Source organism: Neomonachus schauinslandi, chromosome X (assembly GCF_002201575.2).
Source record: "Neomonachus schauinslandi chromosome X, ASM220157v2, whole genome shotgun sequence".
Classification (NCBI taxonomy): domain Eukaryota; kingdom Metazoa; phylum Chordata; class Mammalia; order Carnivora; family Phocidae; genus Neomonachus; species Neomonachus schauinslandi.
In genome coordinates this window covers 1,806,207-1,821,270 of record NC_058419.1, presented here as the reverse complement: position 1 = coordinate 1,821,270, position 15,064 = coordinate 1,806,207, and the positions used below count along the sequence as shown (strand labels likewise).

The 15,064-nt window shown below is 50.7% G+C and overlaps 1 protein-coding gene across 1 annotated transcript; it reads left to right on the top strand.

The window, feature by feature from the left end:
• The first annotated feature begins 2,636 nt into the window (after positions 1–2,636).
• DUSP9 (dual specificity phosphatase 9) lies at positions 2,637–5,684 on the top strand. The gene is made up of 3 exons (XM_044911830.1): positions 2,637–3,003; positions 4,276–4,725; positions 5,033–5,684. Exons 1-3 carry the CDS (start codon positions 2,637–2,639, stop codon positions 5,356–5,358), a joined length of 1,143 nt encoding a protein of 380 aa, XP_044767765.1. The 3' UTR covers positions 5,359–5,684.
• The last annotated feature ends 9,380 nt before the right edge of the window (positions 5,685–15,064 follow it).

Below are 15,064 nucleotides of genomic sequence, written 5' to 3'. Positions count from 1 at the left end.
GGGGGGGGGGGGGTCCCTGAAAAAGGAGCAGAATCTGAACAGGCCTGGGCTGGGGGCAGGAGGACACAGCACAGCTCCCTGAGGCCCCTGGATGAAGCCAGTAGGACTCATCCCAGAGGCCAGGCCATGGTGGGTTATAGCCAGAGAGGAGTCCCAGGCTGACAGCCTCCCGGGGCCAGGGAGGGAGGGAAGGAGGGGGACACTGAGGACCCCTTCGAGGGCCTGGTTCTCTGTAACCTGTCCTCTCCCTAGTATTACTTCCCCGGTTTTCTCTGTTTACACTGCGGCTTAGGAGAGGAGTCTTCATCAGTGGCACTGAACTTGATTATCCTAAACATTGGCTTTCTGGTGGTTCTGCATCCTTCATGCCTTAGCTACACATCTTGTGGTGCCCATCTTGTGTGCCTTCTTTTACTTAGTTCCTTGGGATAGATTCCCAGAAGTGGCCAGACGGTGGAGATTTCTTCCTAGCTCTGGATGCATATGACCAAGTTAATTTCCAGAGGGGCCATACAGATAGAGCAGCGGGCGGATTTCGCAGCATCCTTGGCAGCGCTGGGAGTACTCAATTTGAGAACATTTTACCAGTGTAACAGGTGGGGAGTGTTACCTTGTTTCTTAAATTTGCCTGCCTTCCATAACTGAGCTTGAACCTTTCCCAAAGGGTCCTGTACCCAGCTGCGTTTCTTCCCTCATGCAGTCTTTTCTGGTTCCTTGCCCATTTATCAGAGTCTTAACCTTTTGATTAATTTGTATGAGCTTTATCTTATCTGCTGTACATTTTCCTTCAACTCTGCTGTTTGCTTTCGATGGGTTTTAAGCAGGGAAGGGACACTTATCACACCCTGCATTATCTTGTTCAGTCTCCCTGTTTTTTACTGATCTATCCGGCTAAACTGGGAGTGCCGTGCAAGCAGGGACTCTGTGTGTCCTGCCCGTTTGTCATCCTGTGTCCATGCAAGGTATGGAGGCCACTGGCCTTTGATGGACAACGGTCTGGTGCAGGGCAGAGCAGGGTGGGGGATGGTTGCGGCTGACAGGTCTCCCTGGAGGCAGCGAGCGAGGGCTTTGGAAGCTGGGACAGCAGTCTGGTCAAGAGTTGGCCAGTGCAAGCCCTCAGCTAGTGCAGGGAGCAGAAGGGAGAGTACAGGTGTAAGAGATCAATTTAAGTAGAAACTACCTGGCTCTTGACCAGGGAGGAGGCATATGGAGATGCCAGGGATAACTCCCGGGACAGTAACAGGGTAAGAGCAGAGCACCCCAGTTTAGGACTGGAGGCTCAGAGCTCCTGGGTGCCTTGGGTCACGCCCGTGTGAGGGAAACCCTGGGGGGCCCCGGAAGCTGTCATCTGCCCGCCTAGCCCTTGGGCAGAGTTCGGTGCCAGAAGACAGCAGTGGGTTTCTGGTCTTGCTTCCGCCTCCCCTCCATGATTTCAGTGGCATCCCACAGTAGCCTCAGGTGGTGGCTATGATGAGCCCATTGTATAGATGGGGTCACTGAAGTCGAGTCGGGGAGGACATGACGGTCCAGGGTCAACGAGGGAGTAGGGCTGGAGGCAGCTTCTGGGACAGGGGCACTGGGCTCTTAGCCCTACCCCTCCCCCTGCCTCCAGCAGCCGACTGGCTCGGGGCAGAAGAACCGAGGCTGGTCCCCTGCTGGGCCCCTGACCTGCCCTTGGCCTCTGCCCCCCGGCCCCTGTCCCGCTTGGGGGGAAGCCCCAGCTCAGCGCACCACTTGGGGGCCCACCCGACTGCTTCGCTGGCACTCGTTGGCTCGCTGGCCCCCCTGAGCCCGCCCCCACTGCCCCGCCCCTCCAAACGGCCACTCCACGTCCAAAGGCAGCGGCTTCCAAGGTGGAAGCTGCGTCCCGCTGCCGGGAAGCGGCCTGCTTGAGAGCGGCGCGGGACTCGGCTTCCACGTGCGCGCCTGCTCTGCCGCCCCACGGTCTTCCCCGGAGGCCGGGCCCCGGGACGCCCTTACCGGGGAACGGCGCCCCGCGTCGCGCGCTGGCCTGGGCCCGGACGTCCACGCGCGGCCGCCCGCTGCCCGACCACGCTCCAGGTCTCTGTCCTCCTGTTTTCTCCTCCACCCCCCCACCCCCGGGGGCCACCAGGGCCGGGGCAGTTCCGAGAAGCCCGGCTGAGGCCCTTCACCTCGCGCCACCTCTACTCCCCGGGTCCGCCTCTCCCACGCGCACGTCCCCAAAGTCGGAAGCTTGAACTTGGGGAGCGATTGCAGGCAGGCCGAGCGAGAACCGCTGGAAGGGGGTGTGAACGGAGGCGGCCGAACCCTTGGGCCGGCCCAGAAGGGGCCGGGAAAGGACCCGCGGCTCTCAGAGGGCCCATTGGACACCCGGCCTTCCTCTTCTGGAGGACCTCTCACTCTTCCCTTCCCGGAGCGCCCGAGTGGCTGCCTGGGGCGTTTTCCTTGGGGAGCCCGAGGCGCCCTTCTGCGCCTCCTCGCTGTGGGCGGTGGAGGGGTGTCTCCGCGGGCCCCTAGACGTCAGCCTGAAGGATACGGGCTCGGCTTCACGTCTTGGCCCCTTGGCGGCCGGGCGCGGAGGACGCGGGCTCACGCTGCGCGCCCGGCCTCTCTCCGCAGCGCCGGCGGTCCGACGTGCCAGGAGCCGCGAGCCCATGGAGGGTCTGGGCCGCTCGTGCCTGTGGCTGCGGAGGGAGCTGTCGCCCCCGCGGCCTCGGCTGCTGCTCCTGGACTGCCGAAGCCGCGAGCTCTACGAGGCGGCGCGCATTGGCGGGGCGCTGAGCGTCGCCCTGCCCGGGCTGCTGCTGCGCCGCCTGCGACGGGGGAGCCTGTCGGTTCGCGCGCTCCTGCCCGGGCCGCCGCTGCAGCCGCCCCCGCCCGCCCCGGTGCTCCTGTACGACCAGGGCGGGGGCCGGCACCGGCGCGGGGAGGCGGAGGCCGAGGAGTGGGAGGCCGATTCGGTGCTGGGCACCCTGCTGCAGAAGCTGCGAGAGGAAGGCTACCTGGCGTACTACCTACAGGGTAGGTGCGGGCGCCGGCGCGGGGGACCGGCCTGGGAAGGGCCCTGGGCCCTGGGAGGCAGGGCCACACCTTCCAAGGGGATTCCCAATTCATTTGACCTTGGGCCAGCCCAGCCTTATTTCGTCTAAAGTGGAGGTGAGATCCCCTCCCCTGAGCACGACCTTGGGCAAGCCCTTCACCCTTGGGAGCCCCAGTTTCTGAGTCTGGAAAATGGGGAGAATCGGGCTGACCTGCCCTGGCTTAGGGGATGCTCAAGAATGGAGTACCAAGTGCAGGCTCCCAATCCTCCCCCCCCCATCACCCCCCCATCACCACCCCGTTGATGTCACCACCTCCTGCAGCTGCTCACTGGCAAAGGAGGCAGGGGCCACAGGAGGCCAAATCCCGCTCTGCAAAGGCTCCGGAACCGGGAAGGGGAAAGTGAGAGAGAGAGAGAGGAAAGCAGTGAAGGCAGAAGGAGGCAGAGATCCATCCCATCATAGTCATGGCAGGGCTGGCGGGTGGAGGGGAATAGGCTGAGACAGGCCTCTTGGCCCCTTGATGAGCCAAACAGACACCCAGAGGTCCAGCGTAGGGACAGGGTTCCCATGAACCGACAGAGCCAGCTCCCCACCTCCCCATCAAAGCGGGGTCATTGGACTGTTGTCCCTTGCTCCATTCTGAATGCACAGGGACACAGAAACAAAGCAAGTGTTGGATCTCCAGGACCCACCCCTAGCCCAGGAAAAGAGTTGTTATCTGTAGATGAAGGAGATGCCCGCTTCTGGGGGCTTTGAATCGATCCTGGTAGAATGTTACACTCTCCCCCAGGCTCCCAGCTCTTGGGGTGCTCCTGGTTGAGCTGGATGGGAGGTGGCCACCCAGGCAGAGAACTCACTTTTGAACCTTGCCCCTTTTTAACTGACGGTGGTTGTCCTCCCTGAGGTTGGCAGTACATCATGCCTGCCTTCGCTGGGCCCTGGGGCTGTAAGATCCTCTTTGAGGGGGCTCTGCCTAAGCCCAGAATCTTGCACCCCCCAGCAGCACAGTGGGTACTCGCTGTCTGGAGGAATAGCCAACAGCACCGAGTAAGGGTGGTCGGGCTGCCCCTAGTGCACCCCATGGGACACCAGTAGGGATCAGGCTGCTGACTCTTGAGTTCCCTTTGGGAACATCTGCAAGCCCCCTTGGGTGTTGGAGTTGTCTGGGGTCAGTTCCCTATCCCCCTGCCAAGGGTGCTTGGCCACCCAGGTGGCCAGATCAACAGGGGACTCTCCCCTTCTCCCCTCCCAGGCGGCTTCAGCAGATTCCAGGCAGAGTGCCCCCACCTGTGTGAGACCAGCCTCAGCAGCCATGGTGGCCCAAGCACAGCCCCGGTGCCCAGCCCAGTGGTGGGGCTGGGCGGCCTGTGCCTGGGCTCTGACTGCTCTGATGCCGAATCCGAGCCTGACCGCGACTCCATGAGCTGTGGCCTGGATTCAGAGGGCGCCACACCCCCCCCCACGGGGCTGCTGCCATCCTTCCCTGTCCAGATCCTGCCCAACCTCTACCTGGGCAGTGCCCGGGATTCAGCCAACGTGGACAGCTTGGCCAAGCTGGGCATCCGCTACATCCTCAACGTCACCCCCAACCTCCCTAACCTCTTCGAGAAGAACGGTGACTTTCACTACAAGCAGATCCCCATCTCAGACCACTGGAGCCAGAATTTGTCCCAGTTCTTTCCTGAGGCCATTGCATTCATTGGTAAGTCGGCTCTGCCCTCCTCTTCCTCCCTCCCCCCACCCCCACCAGGCCTGGCTCCTGGCCTCTGCCACTCCCTCTGGAAGGCTCCTCCTGGGCTTAGCTACCATCCCCAGAGCCCAAACCTGGACCGCCACTTCCGGGGTCGGGCAGGGCTGGGACCAGCTCCCAGAGGCCACCAGCGAAAGCCCTAGGACTCCTCAGGCAGGACAGGGCTCCCAGGCCAAATGTGGCCAGAGCAGCGTGGCTCGGAGAGCAGGGCCGGGCCGGGCCCGCACATCACCCTGCCTCCCACTCTGCCCTCGCCTAGATGAGGCCTTGTCCCAGAACTGCGGGGTGCTCGTTCACTGCCTGGCCGGTGTCAGCCGCTCTGTCACCGTCACCGTGGCCTACCTCATGCAGAAGCGCCACCTCTCACTCAACGATGCCTACGACCTGGTCAAGCGGAAGAAGTCTAACATCTCACCCAACTTCAACTTCATGGGGCAGCTGCTGGACTTCGAGCGTAGCCTTCGGCTGGAGGAGAGGCACGCCCGGGAGCGCAGCAGTGGGGGGCAGGAGTCCTCGGCCTCCGACCCTCCCTCCTTCTTTACCACCCCCACCAGCGATGGTGTCTTCGAGCTGGATCCCACATAGGGCTCCCGTTCCAGCCCCCAGTGGGTGCCCCTGACCACCCATGTGCTGGGGGGAGGGGGGAGGGGGCTCAGCCGGAAGCAGGGCGGGGGAGAGCGCAATACCTCAGGGGAGGGCTGTTGGGAAGAGGCCGGAGCCAGGAGCCCCTCCAGAGTGGCTGCGGGGAAAGACCTGTCCTACCCACTTGAAACATCCGCGGGAATCCTATTAAATGTGCCTATAAGCCGGGCCCAGGGCCACCAGCCTGACCCGCGCCGCTTGCGGGCGGAACCACGCTCCAGAACCTGCCTCTTCTGCGACTGTTACTTTTTCCTTTGGGGGGTGGGCGGGGGGGGGGGGGTTCCCCTCCCAGGGGCCGATGCCGGCATACGCCCTGCACTGGGCCTCGAGCCTCCCTGTAGCTTTTCCCTTCAGAAGGATGTGTGCCTGTTCTGGGGACCCGCTCCCAGTCCCACCCCTGTCCCCAAATGGCTGCTTCTGGGGAGGAGTTCACCACCAGTTAGTCGCCTCTTGGGGCTGAGGGCCTCCCCGGGGATGTGCGCTTGGAGGCACACGGGCTGCCTGGCATCCATGTGGACAGCCCGTCTCTGGGTGGCTTCTGGCTGGGCAGCGCCACAGGGGAGGGTGCTGGCCCGGAGCTGCCGAGCGGGTTCCCGGCCACACATCTGGCGCCCTGTTTATCCACTTGACGTTTGAAAAGATGCTTTTTTTTTCCTCTTCCCCCAGATGTCTTAATGGGATCACTGGGGCTCTTTGTGACTGAGGGTGGCCAAAGTGTTGCCCGGGGAGATGGGGGTCTCAGAGCAAGAGCTGGGGGCGGGGAGGGGGAAGAAGGCCTGGATTTTGCTGCTGCGGGTCCCACATAGCCACGGTTGGGCAGGGAGGCGGGGAAGGGGCCAAGCTGCATATACAGGGAGGTGGGCGGCGTGCATGCACGCTTGGGAGCCCACACCACGGTTGCTTTCTTTAATTGTTCCTGAATAAACACTTCCTGTAAGATACTAAGCAGAAGGAACTGCTTCCAGAGCACCCTGCAGGGCTCGGGGGAAGGCTGGGAGGGAGGCCTCATGAGAGGGGCGGGGTGCGCGGAGCCCCACACTGGGCCGGTTGGGGACTTGAGCACCACCCACCCTCACGCCACTATTTCCCATCTGGCCCCCACGCAGCTCTTGACCCGCGGAGCCCCTACCCTGAGCCACACACCGCTAGGGACAGACCCCTGGAGAGAGCGAGAGAGCAGGGACCCAGCAGTGACCACAGGGCTTGGCAGCTGAGCCCCAGGACTCGGTGCGGAGTCAGAGCTGAGCCTCAGGGTGACGTGATGGGAGCCGCACGAGGATGGGAGCTGGGGAGGGTTAGGGGCAGACTTGCATGGCCAAGCTCATGTCCCTCTGGCTGACACACTGTGGAATTTGGTCCTTGGACTGCAAAGGCCACCTGAAGTGACAATTGAGGCTTGCTCCTCCCTGGCTTCCTGGCCTCAGCTCTAGACAACTCCAGTGCCTTCTGCACGCTGAAGCTGCAGTGCTCCCCTTAAGGCTGTGAGTCCTGGGGCGCCTGGGTGGCACAGTCGGTTAAGCGTCCGAGTCTTGGTTTGGGCTCAGGTCGGGATCTCAGGGTCATGAGATCAAGCCCCGGGTCGGGCTCCATGCTCAGTGGGGAGTTGGCCTCTGCCCCTCCCCCTCCACACACTCGCTCTCAAATAAATAAATCTTGAAAACCATGATTGCCAACCACAGAGACATGGCAAGAACCAGGAGCCCAGGCCACCCCTCCTCCTTGGACACCGTCTTCCTATAGCTATCCAGACACCTCCCATGGGGGCTGGGAGATGACACCTGGGCCCCCACATAAGGCCAGTATGCCTGAAGGGCAATGTTCTCAGTAGGCATGGTCAGCAGAATGCTGGCCCCCCACAGGTGGCCACATCCTAAATCCGGGCCCTTGTGAATACGTTACCTTAAGTGGCAAAAAGGACACTGCAGATGTGATTAAGTCAAGGCTCTTGAGATGGGGAGACTGTCCTGGATTATCCAGGTGGGCCCGAACACCATCATATGCATCTTGACAAGGTTTGAAAGAGGGACACAGGAGAGTGAGAGGAGGAGACGTGGCAATGGCAACAAGGGTCCGAGCCAGAGAGAGAGATGGGAAGAGGCTACATTGCTGGCTTTGAAAATGGACAAAGGGGCTGCAAGCCAAGGAATGCAGGCGGCCTCTAGAAGCTGCAGAAGGCAAAACAACAACAGATTCTTCCCTTGAGTCTCCTGAAGGAACACAGCCCTGCCAACAGCTCGGGTTTAGTTCGGTGAAATCTGTGTTGGATTTCAGGCCTCTGGAACTGTAAGAGAATAAATCGTGCTGTCTAAAACCACTGAGTCTGTGGCAATTTCATGCAGCAGCAGCAGAAAACAAATACAACTGGTGACCCAGGAAAAAAAATAGCCCACCAAAAGAGGGGAGGATGCTTCTTTTGACCTTGGATCTGAGTAGAAGTGGGAAAAAAAGGGAAATTTGGCCCTCAAGCATTTATAGCCACAAGGTGAAATTTTAATTGAAAGGATCTAGGCATAGAGTACTTGATGCTCCAGAATTTTCTTCTTGGAGGAACTAAGGGACAGTGATCTGATTGGGAGCACAGCTCCGGGATTTGTCTGGAAGCTTCATTTGCTTAGCTTGCACACAGATTTTACTTAGATTGGAACAGCCCAATAAAAATAGCAAAGTTTTAAAAATACATGTTTTAAAAGTTCTAAGTGAAGTGGTCCAGAGGGACTATTGCCCAAGAATGCAGCAGAATCCTCTGTGCAGGGGTGTCCTTTCAATACAGGCCTGTAAGGTGGGCTAGGATGACTAGAAGGGGCTGTAGTTGGCTATTTGCCTTCTGCTAGACTCTGATAAAGCTCCAGTAGGTCAGGATCTGATGTAATAGTTTGTCCTAAGGGCGGGCCTCAGTAAGAACAGAATGCTCTGGTGTATTTCAAAATGTCTACATTCCCCCTCCCGCTGCCAGAAGCATGAGACTTTTCTCGAATCTTCACTGTGCAAACCTGGTAGGGCTCCTGGAGATAAAATTCATAAAAGTGTGGGGGCCTCCTTAAGATCAGGCCTCCCCCTGGATTTTTTTTGAACTCTCAGATGTGTCCACACTGAACCTCGAGCAATTCCTCAATTAAAGTTCAAGTTTTCCTACCCCAGCACTGCTCTGCGAAGCTGTGATTCTTTATCTCTGCCTGTCCAGTGTTTGGAGCAGTGGTTTGCCCTGTGACCTCACTTCTCTGATGGATCTGAGAAGAGCTGTTCATTTTTCAGTGTGTTCAGCTTTGTACTTGTTCATGGCATGCAGTGGTGACATCCAAGCTCCTTCCATGCTGACCAGAAGCTGGAACTCACCTGGGTCTGTTGTGATTGGCTGACTTTTTTTTTTATCATTATGGGTTACATTTTATGTTTCCTCTACTTGAGTCAGAAAGCCTGGATGGTGAAGCTCACTTAATTTGTTTCAGGGTCTTCAGGGACTATTGTCCCCCATCTGAAAACAGTTGATTCATATATTTTGCCAAGTTTTCAAGTTATGCTTGGTGGGAAGGTAAATTCTGGACCCTGTTACTCCCTCATGGCCATATCAGTATTGAATAATTTTAAGCTTTGTTAAGATAAATATGCATGCTAAATTTTCTAGAGTGATGGTTAAAGAGTGTACTACTTCCAAAGTAGTACAGGAAAAATCTCAAATATTGAGGAAAAACTCTCAATCCAAAAGAAGTCAAGGAGGAAAATAAAGAAACAAACATTGGAATAAGTAGAAAGTATAAAATAAGATTTTAGAAATTAATCCAGGGGCGCCCGGGTGGCTCAGTCGTTAAGCGTCTCCCTTCAGCTCAGGTCATGATCTCAGCATCCTGGGATCGAGCCCCGCATCGGGCTCCCTGCTCAGTGGGAAGCCTGCTTCTACCTCTCCCTCTCCCACTCCCCCCGCTTGTATTCCCTCTCTCACTGTCTTTGTCTGTCAAATAAATTAAAAAAAAAAAAACTTAAAAAAAAAAGAAATTAATCCAAACGCCACTTAAGCAAAATAAGTAGACTAAATTCTCTAGTTAAAGACAGGAGTTTTTGGGCTCCTGGGTGGCTCAGTCGTTAAGCGTCTGCCCTCGGCTCAGGTCATGATCCCAGGGTCCTGGGATTGAGCCCCACGTCGGGCTCCCTGCTCAGTGAGGAGTCTGCTTCTCCCTCTCCCACTCCCCCTGCTTGTGTTCCTGCTTTCGCTGTCTCTCTCTCTCTGTCAAATAAATAAATAAAATCTGTAAAAATAAATAAATAAATAAAGACAGGATTTTTTAAAATCCAGCTATAAGCCATTTATAAGAGACACATCTAAGTAATAGGACCAAAAAAAAAAAAAAGAGAGATTGAAAGGTCACCAGCTATGACCAAGTGAGGATATAAAAAATAATCTCCGCCCCCCCCAAAAAAAAAACAACTATAAGGGAGCGCCTGGCTGGCTCAGTTGGTAGAGCATGCAACTCTTAATCTTGGGGTCATGAGTTCAAGCTCCACATTGGGAGTAGAGTTTACTTAAGGAAAAAAAAAACAACTATAAAGTTATACAAAACTGATAAAAACAACCTTGATGATCTGGAAATCAACCAAAGATATATAATAAACCAAGAAGATAAACTTCGGGACTCTGTGGCATTCTGGCTTAGGTTTGCTCTCATCCCTCCCAGCTTGTTTGGGCATGGGCCAGGGCAAGGCAGCCCATGGAGACCAGCAGCTTCTCTGCCTAGGTTTGAGGAAAGCTAACTCAATCTGGAGTGGTGGATAATACCTACATCCAGGGACATTCTCAGTGGAAGTGACTTCTCAGAAGCAAACCAGCCAGGGAGGGCCAACAACGCAACTCTACTAGACTGAGATTGTGAATGTGCTTGGGGCAAGCATATTCCTGGCTAACTGGAAAATGAAGAGGTCTCAAACTATTCATGCTCTCCTGGAATATCTTGAGGCTACACACATGCTATATAGGAGACTCAAAAGGACCCAGTGGAAAGAAAGCCCAAGGCAGACCTGCAAATAGCCTGAACACTCGAAGAGCTCCCTTACCCATGCACAGATCCAACAGCAGTGTACAGATGCCTTACTAGCTGAAGCTGTTTTTAGCAGTTTCCATCCAATCAATGGCCAACCATTAAGCTAGGCAGATACAGGGGCAGCCCCTACAAAACCAGGTTTAAATTTTTAAACTACAATATTTAAAAAAAAAAACAAAAAACAAGTAGAGGGGCATCTGGGTGGCTCAGTTGGTTAAGCATCTGACTCTTGATCTCAGCTCAGGTCTTGATCTCAGGGTAGTAAGTTCAAGCCCCACGCTGGGCAAGGAGCCTACTTAAAAAGGCGAGGGGGGCGGGCACCTGGGTAGCTCAGTTGGTTAAGTCTCCAACTCTTGATTTTGGCTCAGGTTGTGATCTCAGGGTCATGAGCTCAAGCCCCACCTTGGCTCTGCACTCAGCCGGAAGTCTGCTTCTCTTCCTCTCCTTCTCCCTCTCCCTCTGCCCCTCCCCCTGCTCATGCTCTCTCTCTCTCTCTCTCTCTCTCTCTCAACAATCTCTCTCAAATAAATAAATAAATACAAACAGACACTAGTGACTGTACACTGGAGGGGACAGATTTCACAGATTAAGTCCAGAAAAGTTACACAACAAAGAAGAAAACAAGGGACAACACACACACATACACACACACAGCAAAAACAACCTCTAGAGGGAAAGGGAATATCAGAATTCAGCGTTGCTGAAAAATATCATCCAAAATGTTTGATTTTCAACCAAAAAAAAAAAAATTTACAGACATCCAAAGAAATGGCAAAGCATGATCCACATTCAGGAAAATAATCAGGCAATAGAAACTACCTATGAGTGTTCCCAGGTGTTGGAATTAGCAGATAAAAACTTCAAAGCAGTTATTACAAATATATTCAAAGTACTAAAGAAAACCATTGTTTAAATAGTTAAAGGAAAGTATGACAACAATGAGTCAACACAAAGATATTCTTGATAAGGTTATAGAAATTATTTTTTTAATAACTAAATGGAGGGGCACCTGGGTGGCTCAGTCAGTTAAGTGTCTGACTCTTGATTACAGCTCAGGTCCTGACCTCAGCATCATGGGATCAAGCCCCACATTGGACTCCATGCTCAGTGGGGAGTCTGCTTCAGGATTCTCTGTCCCCCTCTGCCTCTGCCCCTCCCCCTCCTCATGCTCTCTCTCTCTCTCTCTCTCTCTCTCTAAAATAAATCTTTTTTTTAAAAAATTTTTAAATAAAGGTGCACCTGGGTGGCTCAGTTGGTTAAATGTCTGCCTTTGGCTCAGGTCATGGTCCCCAGGGTCCTGGGATTGAGCCCCACGTTGGGCTCCCTGCTCAGTGAGGAGTCTGCTTCTCTCTCTGCCACTCCCCCTGCTTGTGCTCTCTCTCTCAAGTAAATAAATAAAATCTTTAAAGTTTTAGAAATAATAATAAAAATAAATAATTAAATGGAAATCATGGAGTTGAAGAGTATAATAACTGAAATGAAAACTTCTCTAAAGGTATTCAAGAGTAGGTTCAAAATGTCGGAAAAAAGAATCAGTGAACTTGAAAATAGATCAACATAAATTATCCAATCTGAAAACCAGAGAGAAAAATGACTGAGTCTCAGAGACCTATAGAACAACAACAAGCATACTAAAATGTGTGTGATGGGGTGCTTTGAAGAGGAGGAGAGAAAGGGGCAGAATAAACATTTGAAGAAATAATGGCAGAAACACCCAAAATTTTATGAGAAACATTAATCAGACCCAAGAAGTCCAAAGAATCCCAAGTAATATAAACACAAATAGAGCTAGTTGTAGACACTTCATAGTCAAAGTAAAAGCCAGAGATAATCCGTTTTGAAAGCAATAAGAGAAAAATGACCCATGCAGAAGGGAACCACAATGAAATTAGCAGTTAATTTCTGATCAGAAACAACGGAGGCCAAAAGATAGTGGAATGATGTAATCAAAGAACTGGGGGAAAAAACACTATCAATCAAAAATTCTATATCCAGCAAAACTGTCCTTTAAAAGTGGACGGTTAGGGGCGCCTGGGTGGCTCAGTTGGTTAAGCAACTGCCTTTGGCTCAGGTCATGATCCTGGAGTCCCAGGATCGAGTCCCACATCCGGCTCCCTGCTCAGCAGGGAGTCTGCTTCTCTCTCTGACCCTCTCCCCTCTTATGTGCTCTCTCTCTCTCATTCTCTCTCTCTCAAATAAATAAATAAAATCTTTAAAAATAATTAAATAAATAAAAGGTGACCGTTAAATGGGGTGCCTGGCTGGCTCAGTCAGTAGAGCATGCAACTCTTGATCTCAGGGTTGTGAGTTTAAACCCCACACTGGGTGTAGAAATTACTTAAAAATAAAATCTTTAAAAAAAATTAAAAGTTGAAGATTAAAAAAAGAAAGAGAGAGACGTTCCCAGATATACAATGACTGAGAAGACTCACTGCTATTATAGTTCTTTACAGGAAATACCAAAAGAAGTCCTTCAGGCTGACACCAGTTTGTAATTTGTATTCAGTGGAAGAAATGAAGAGCAGCAAAAATGATTAATTATGTGTGCTAATATAAAAGTCTCAATATATTTTTCCTCATTTCTTCTCTTAACTTCTTTAAAGGACATAAGATTGTATAAAGAAAGCAATAACTATAACAATGTATTATTAACATTAACTGTGCCAAAGAGGAGGGAAAGAATGGAGCAATATTAGGGCAAAGCCTCTACATTTTACCAAAATTGAGTATTAATGTGAAATAGATTGTGATTAGTTAAGATGTATATTGTAATGCAATTGTAATTCAAAAAATATATAGTTCAAAAAATCAACACAGAAAATAAAATGGTACATAAAATGGTGAATAAAAATTTAATACAAGAGAAGGCAGTCAAAGAAGAAGAGAGGAACAAAAAAGAATGGAGATATATAGAAAACAAATAACAAAATGGCAAATGTAAACCCAACCACATCAATCATTACATTAAATGTGCATGGTCTAAACACCCCAATCAAAAATCAGAGATTCAAAAAAGCAAGATTCAACTAACTATATATTGTTTCAAGAAGACAAATCTTAGATTCAAAGACAAAAATAGATTAAAAGTAAAAGGATAGAAAAAATATATCATGCAAAGAGTAACCATAAGAGATCTGGAGTGGCTATATCAATATCAGATAAAATAGACTTTAAGACCAAAGCTAAAAGAAAAAAGGGACATTTCATAATAACAAAAGGGTCAATTCATCAGGAAGATATAGAAGATATAGCAATTATAAGTATATACACATCGAACAATACATAAAGCAAAAATGGACAGAAAGGAGAAAGAAACAATTCAACTATGACAGTTGGAGATTTCAATACCCCACTTTTCAATAATTGATAAAACTAGAAAGAACATCAGCAAGATACAGAAATCTTTTTTTTTAAGATTTATTTATTTGAGAGAGAGAGAAAACACAAGCAGGGAGGAGGGGCAGAGGGAAAGGGAGAAGCAGACCCCCCCCACTGAGTGGGCATCCCAATGTGGGGCTTGATCCCAGGACCCTGGGATCATGACCTGAGCCAAAAGCAGATACTTGGTAACCAACTGAGCCACCCAGGCGCCCCAAGATACAGAAATCTTAAACAACACTATCAACAAAGCTGACCTAACTAAAATCTATGGAACACTCCACTCAACAAATGCAGAGTACTCACTCTTTTCAAATATGTATGAAACATTTTCTAGGACAGAATATAACTTAGACCGTAAGACAAATTTCAGTACATGTAAAACGATTGAAATAATACAAAATATGTTCTCTGAACACAACAGAATTAAATTAGAAATCAAAAACAGAAAGACATCTAGGAAATTCAAAAATATTTGGAAATTGAACAAAACACTTCTAAATAACCCACAAGTCAAAGAAAAAATTACAAGGGAAATTATAAAATACATTGAACAGAATGAAAATGAAAATTCAACATATCAAAATTGTGGAATGCAGCTAAAGCAGTACTTAGGAGGAAATTTAAAGCTATTTAAATGCCTCAACCAGCAAAAAAAGAAAGGTCTCAAGTCAACAGCCTAGGGATCTGCCTTAATAACTTAGGAAAGGAAAGCAAACTAAATCCAAAGTAAGCCAACATAAGATTAGTGTAGAAATGATTGAAATAGAAAACAGAAGAAAAATAGAGAAAACTGATGAAAACAAGTTTGTTCTTTGAAAAGAACAAAAGTTTGTTCTTTGAAAACTGAAAAGATCAACTAAATGTAGACTAATCAAGAAAAAAGATTACCAAGATCAAGAATGAAAAGGGGGACATTACTACTGACTTACAGAAATTTGAAGGATTCTAAGGCAATGTTTTGAACAACTTTATGGCAACAAATTAGACAATTCAGATGAAATGGACAAATTCTTCAAAAGAAGCAAATAACCAAAATTGACTTTAAAAGAAATAGAAAATCTGAATAGACTTATAATAAGCAAATAAATTGAATTAGTAATTTAAATTGTTCCACAGCAGAAGAAATGAATAGACATTGCTCCAAAGAAGACATCCAGATGGCCAATAGACACATAAGAAGATGCTCAACATCGCTGATCATCAGGGAAACGCAAACCAAAACTACAATGAGATATCAT

What these genes read in the sequence shown, in the direction of transcription:
- DUSP9 (XM_044911830.1), top strand. Translation starts at nt 2,637, where the DNA reads ATGGAGGGTCTGGGCCGCTCGTGCCTGTGGCTGCGGAGGGAGCTGTCG. An exon ending in CCTGGCGTACTACCTACAGG is followed by an intron (nt 3,004 to 4,275) that starts GTAGGTGCGGGC and finishes CTCCCCTCCCAG; the next exon opens with GCGGCTTCAGCAGATTCCAG. An exon ending in TGAGGCCATTGCATTCATTG is followed by an intron (nt 4,726 to 5,032) that starts GTAAGTCGGCTC and finishes GCCCTCGCCTAG; the next exon opens with ATGAGGCCTTGTCCCAGAAC.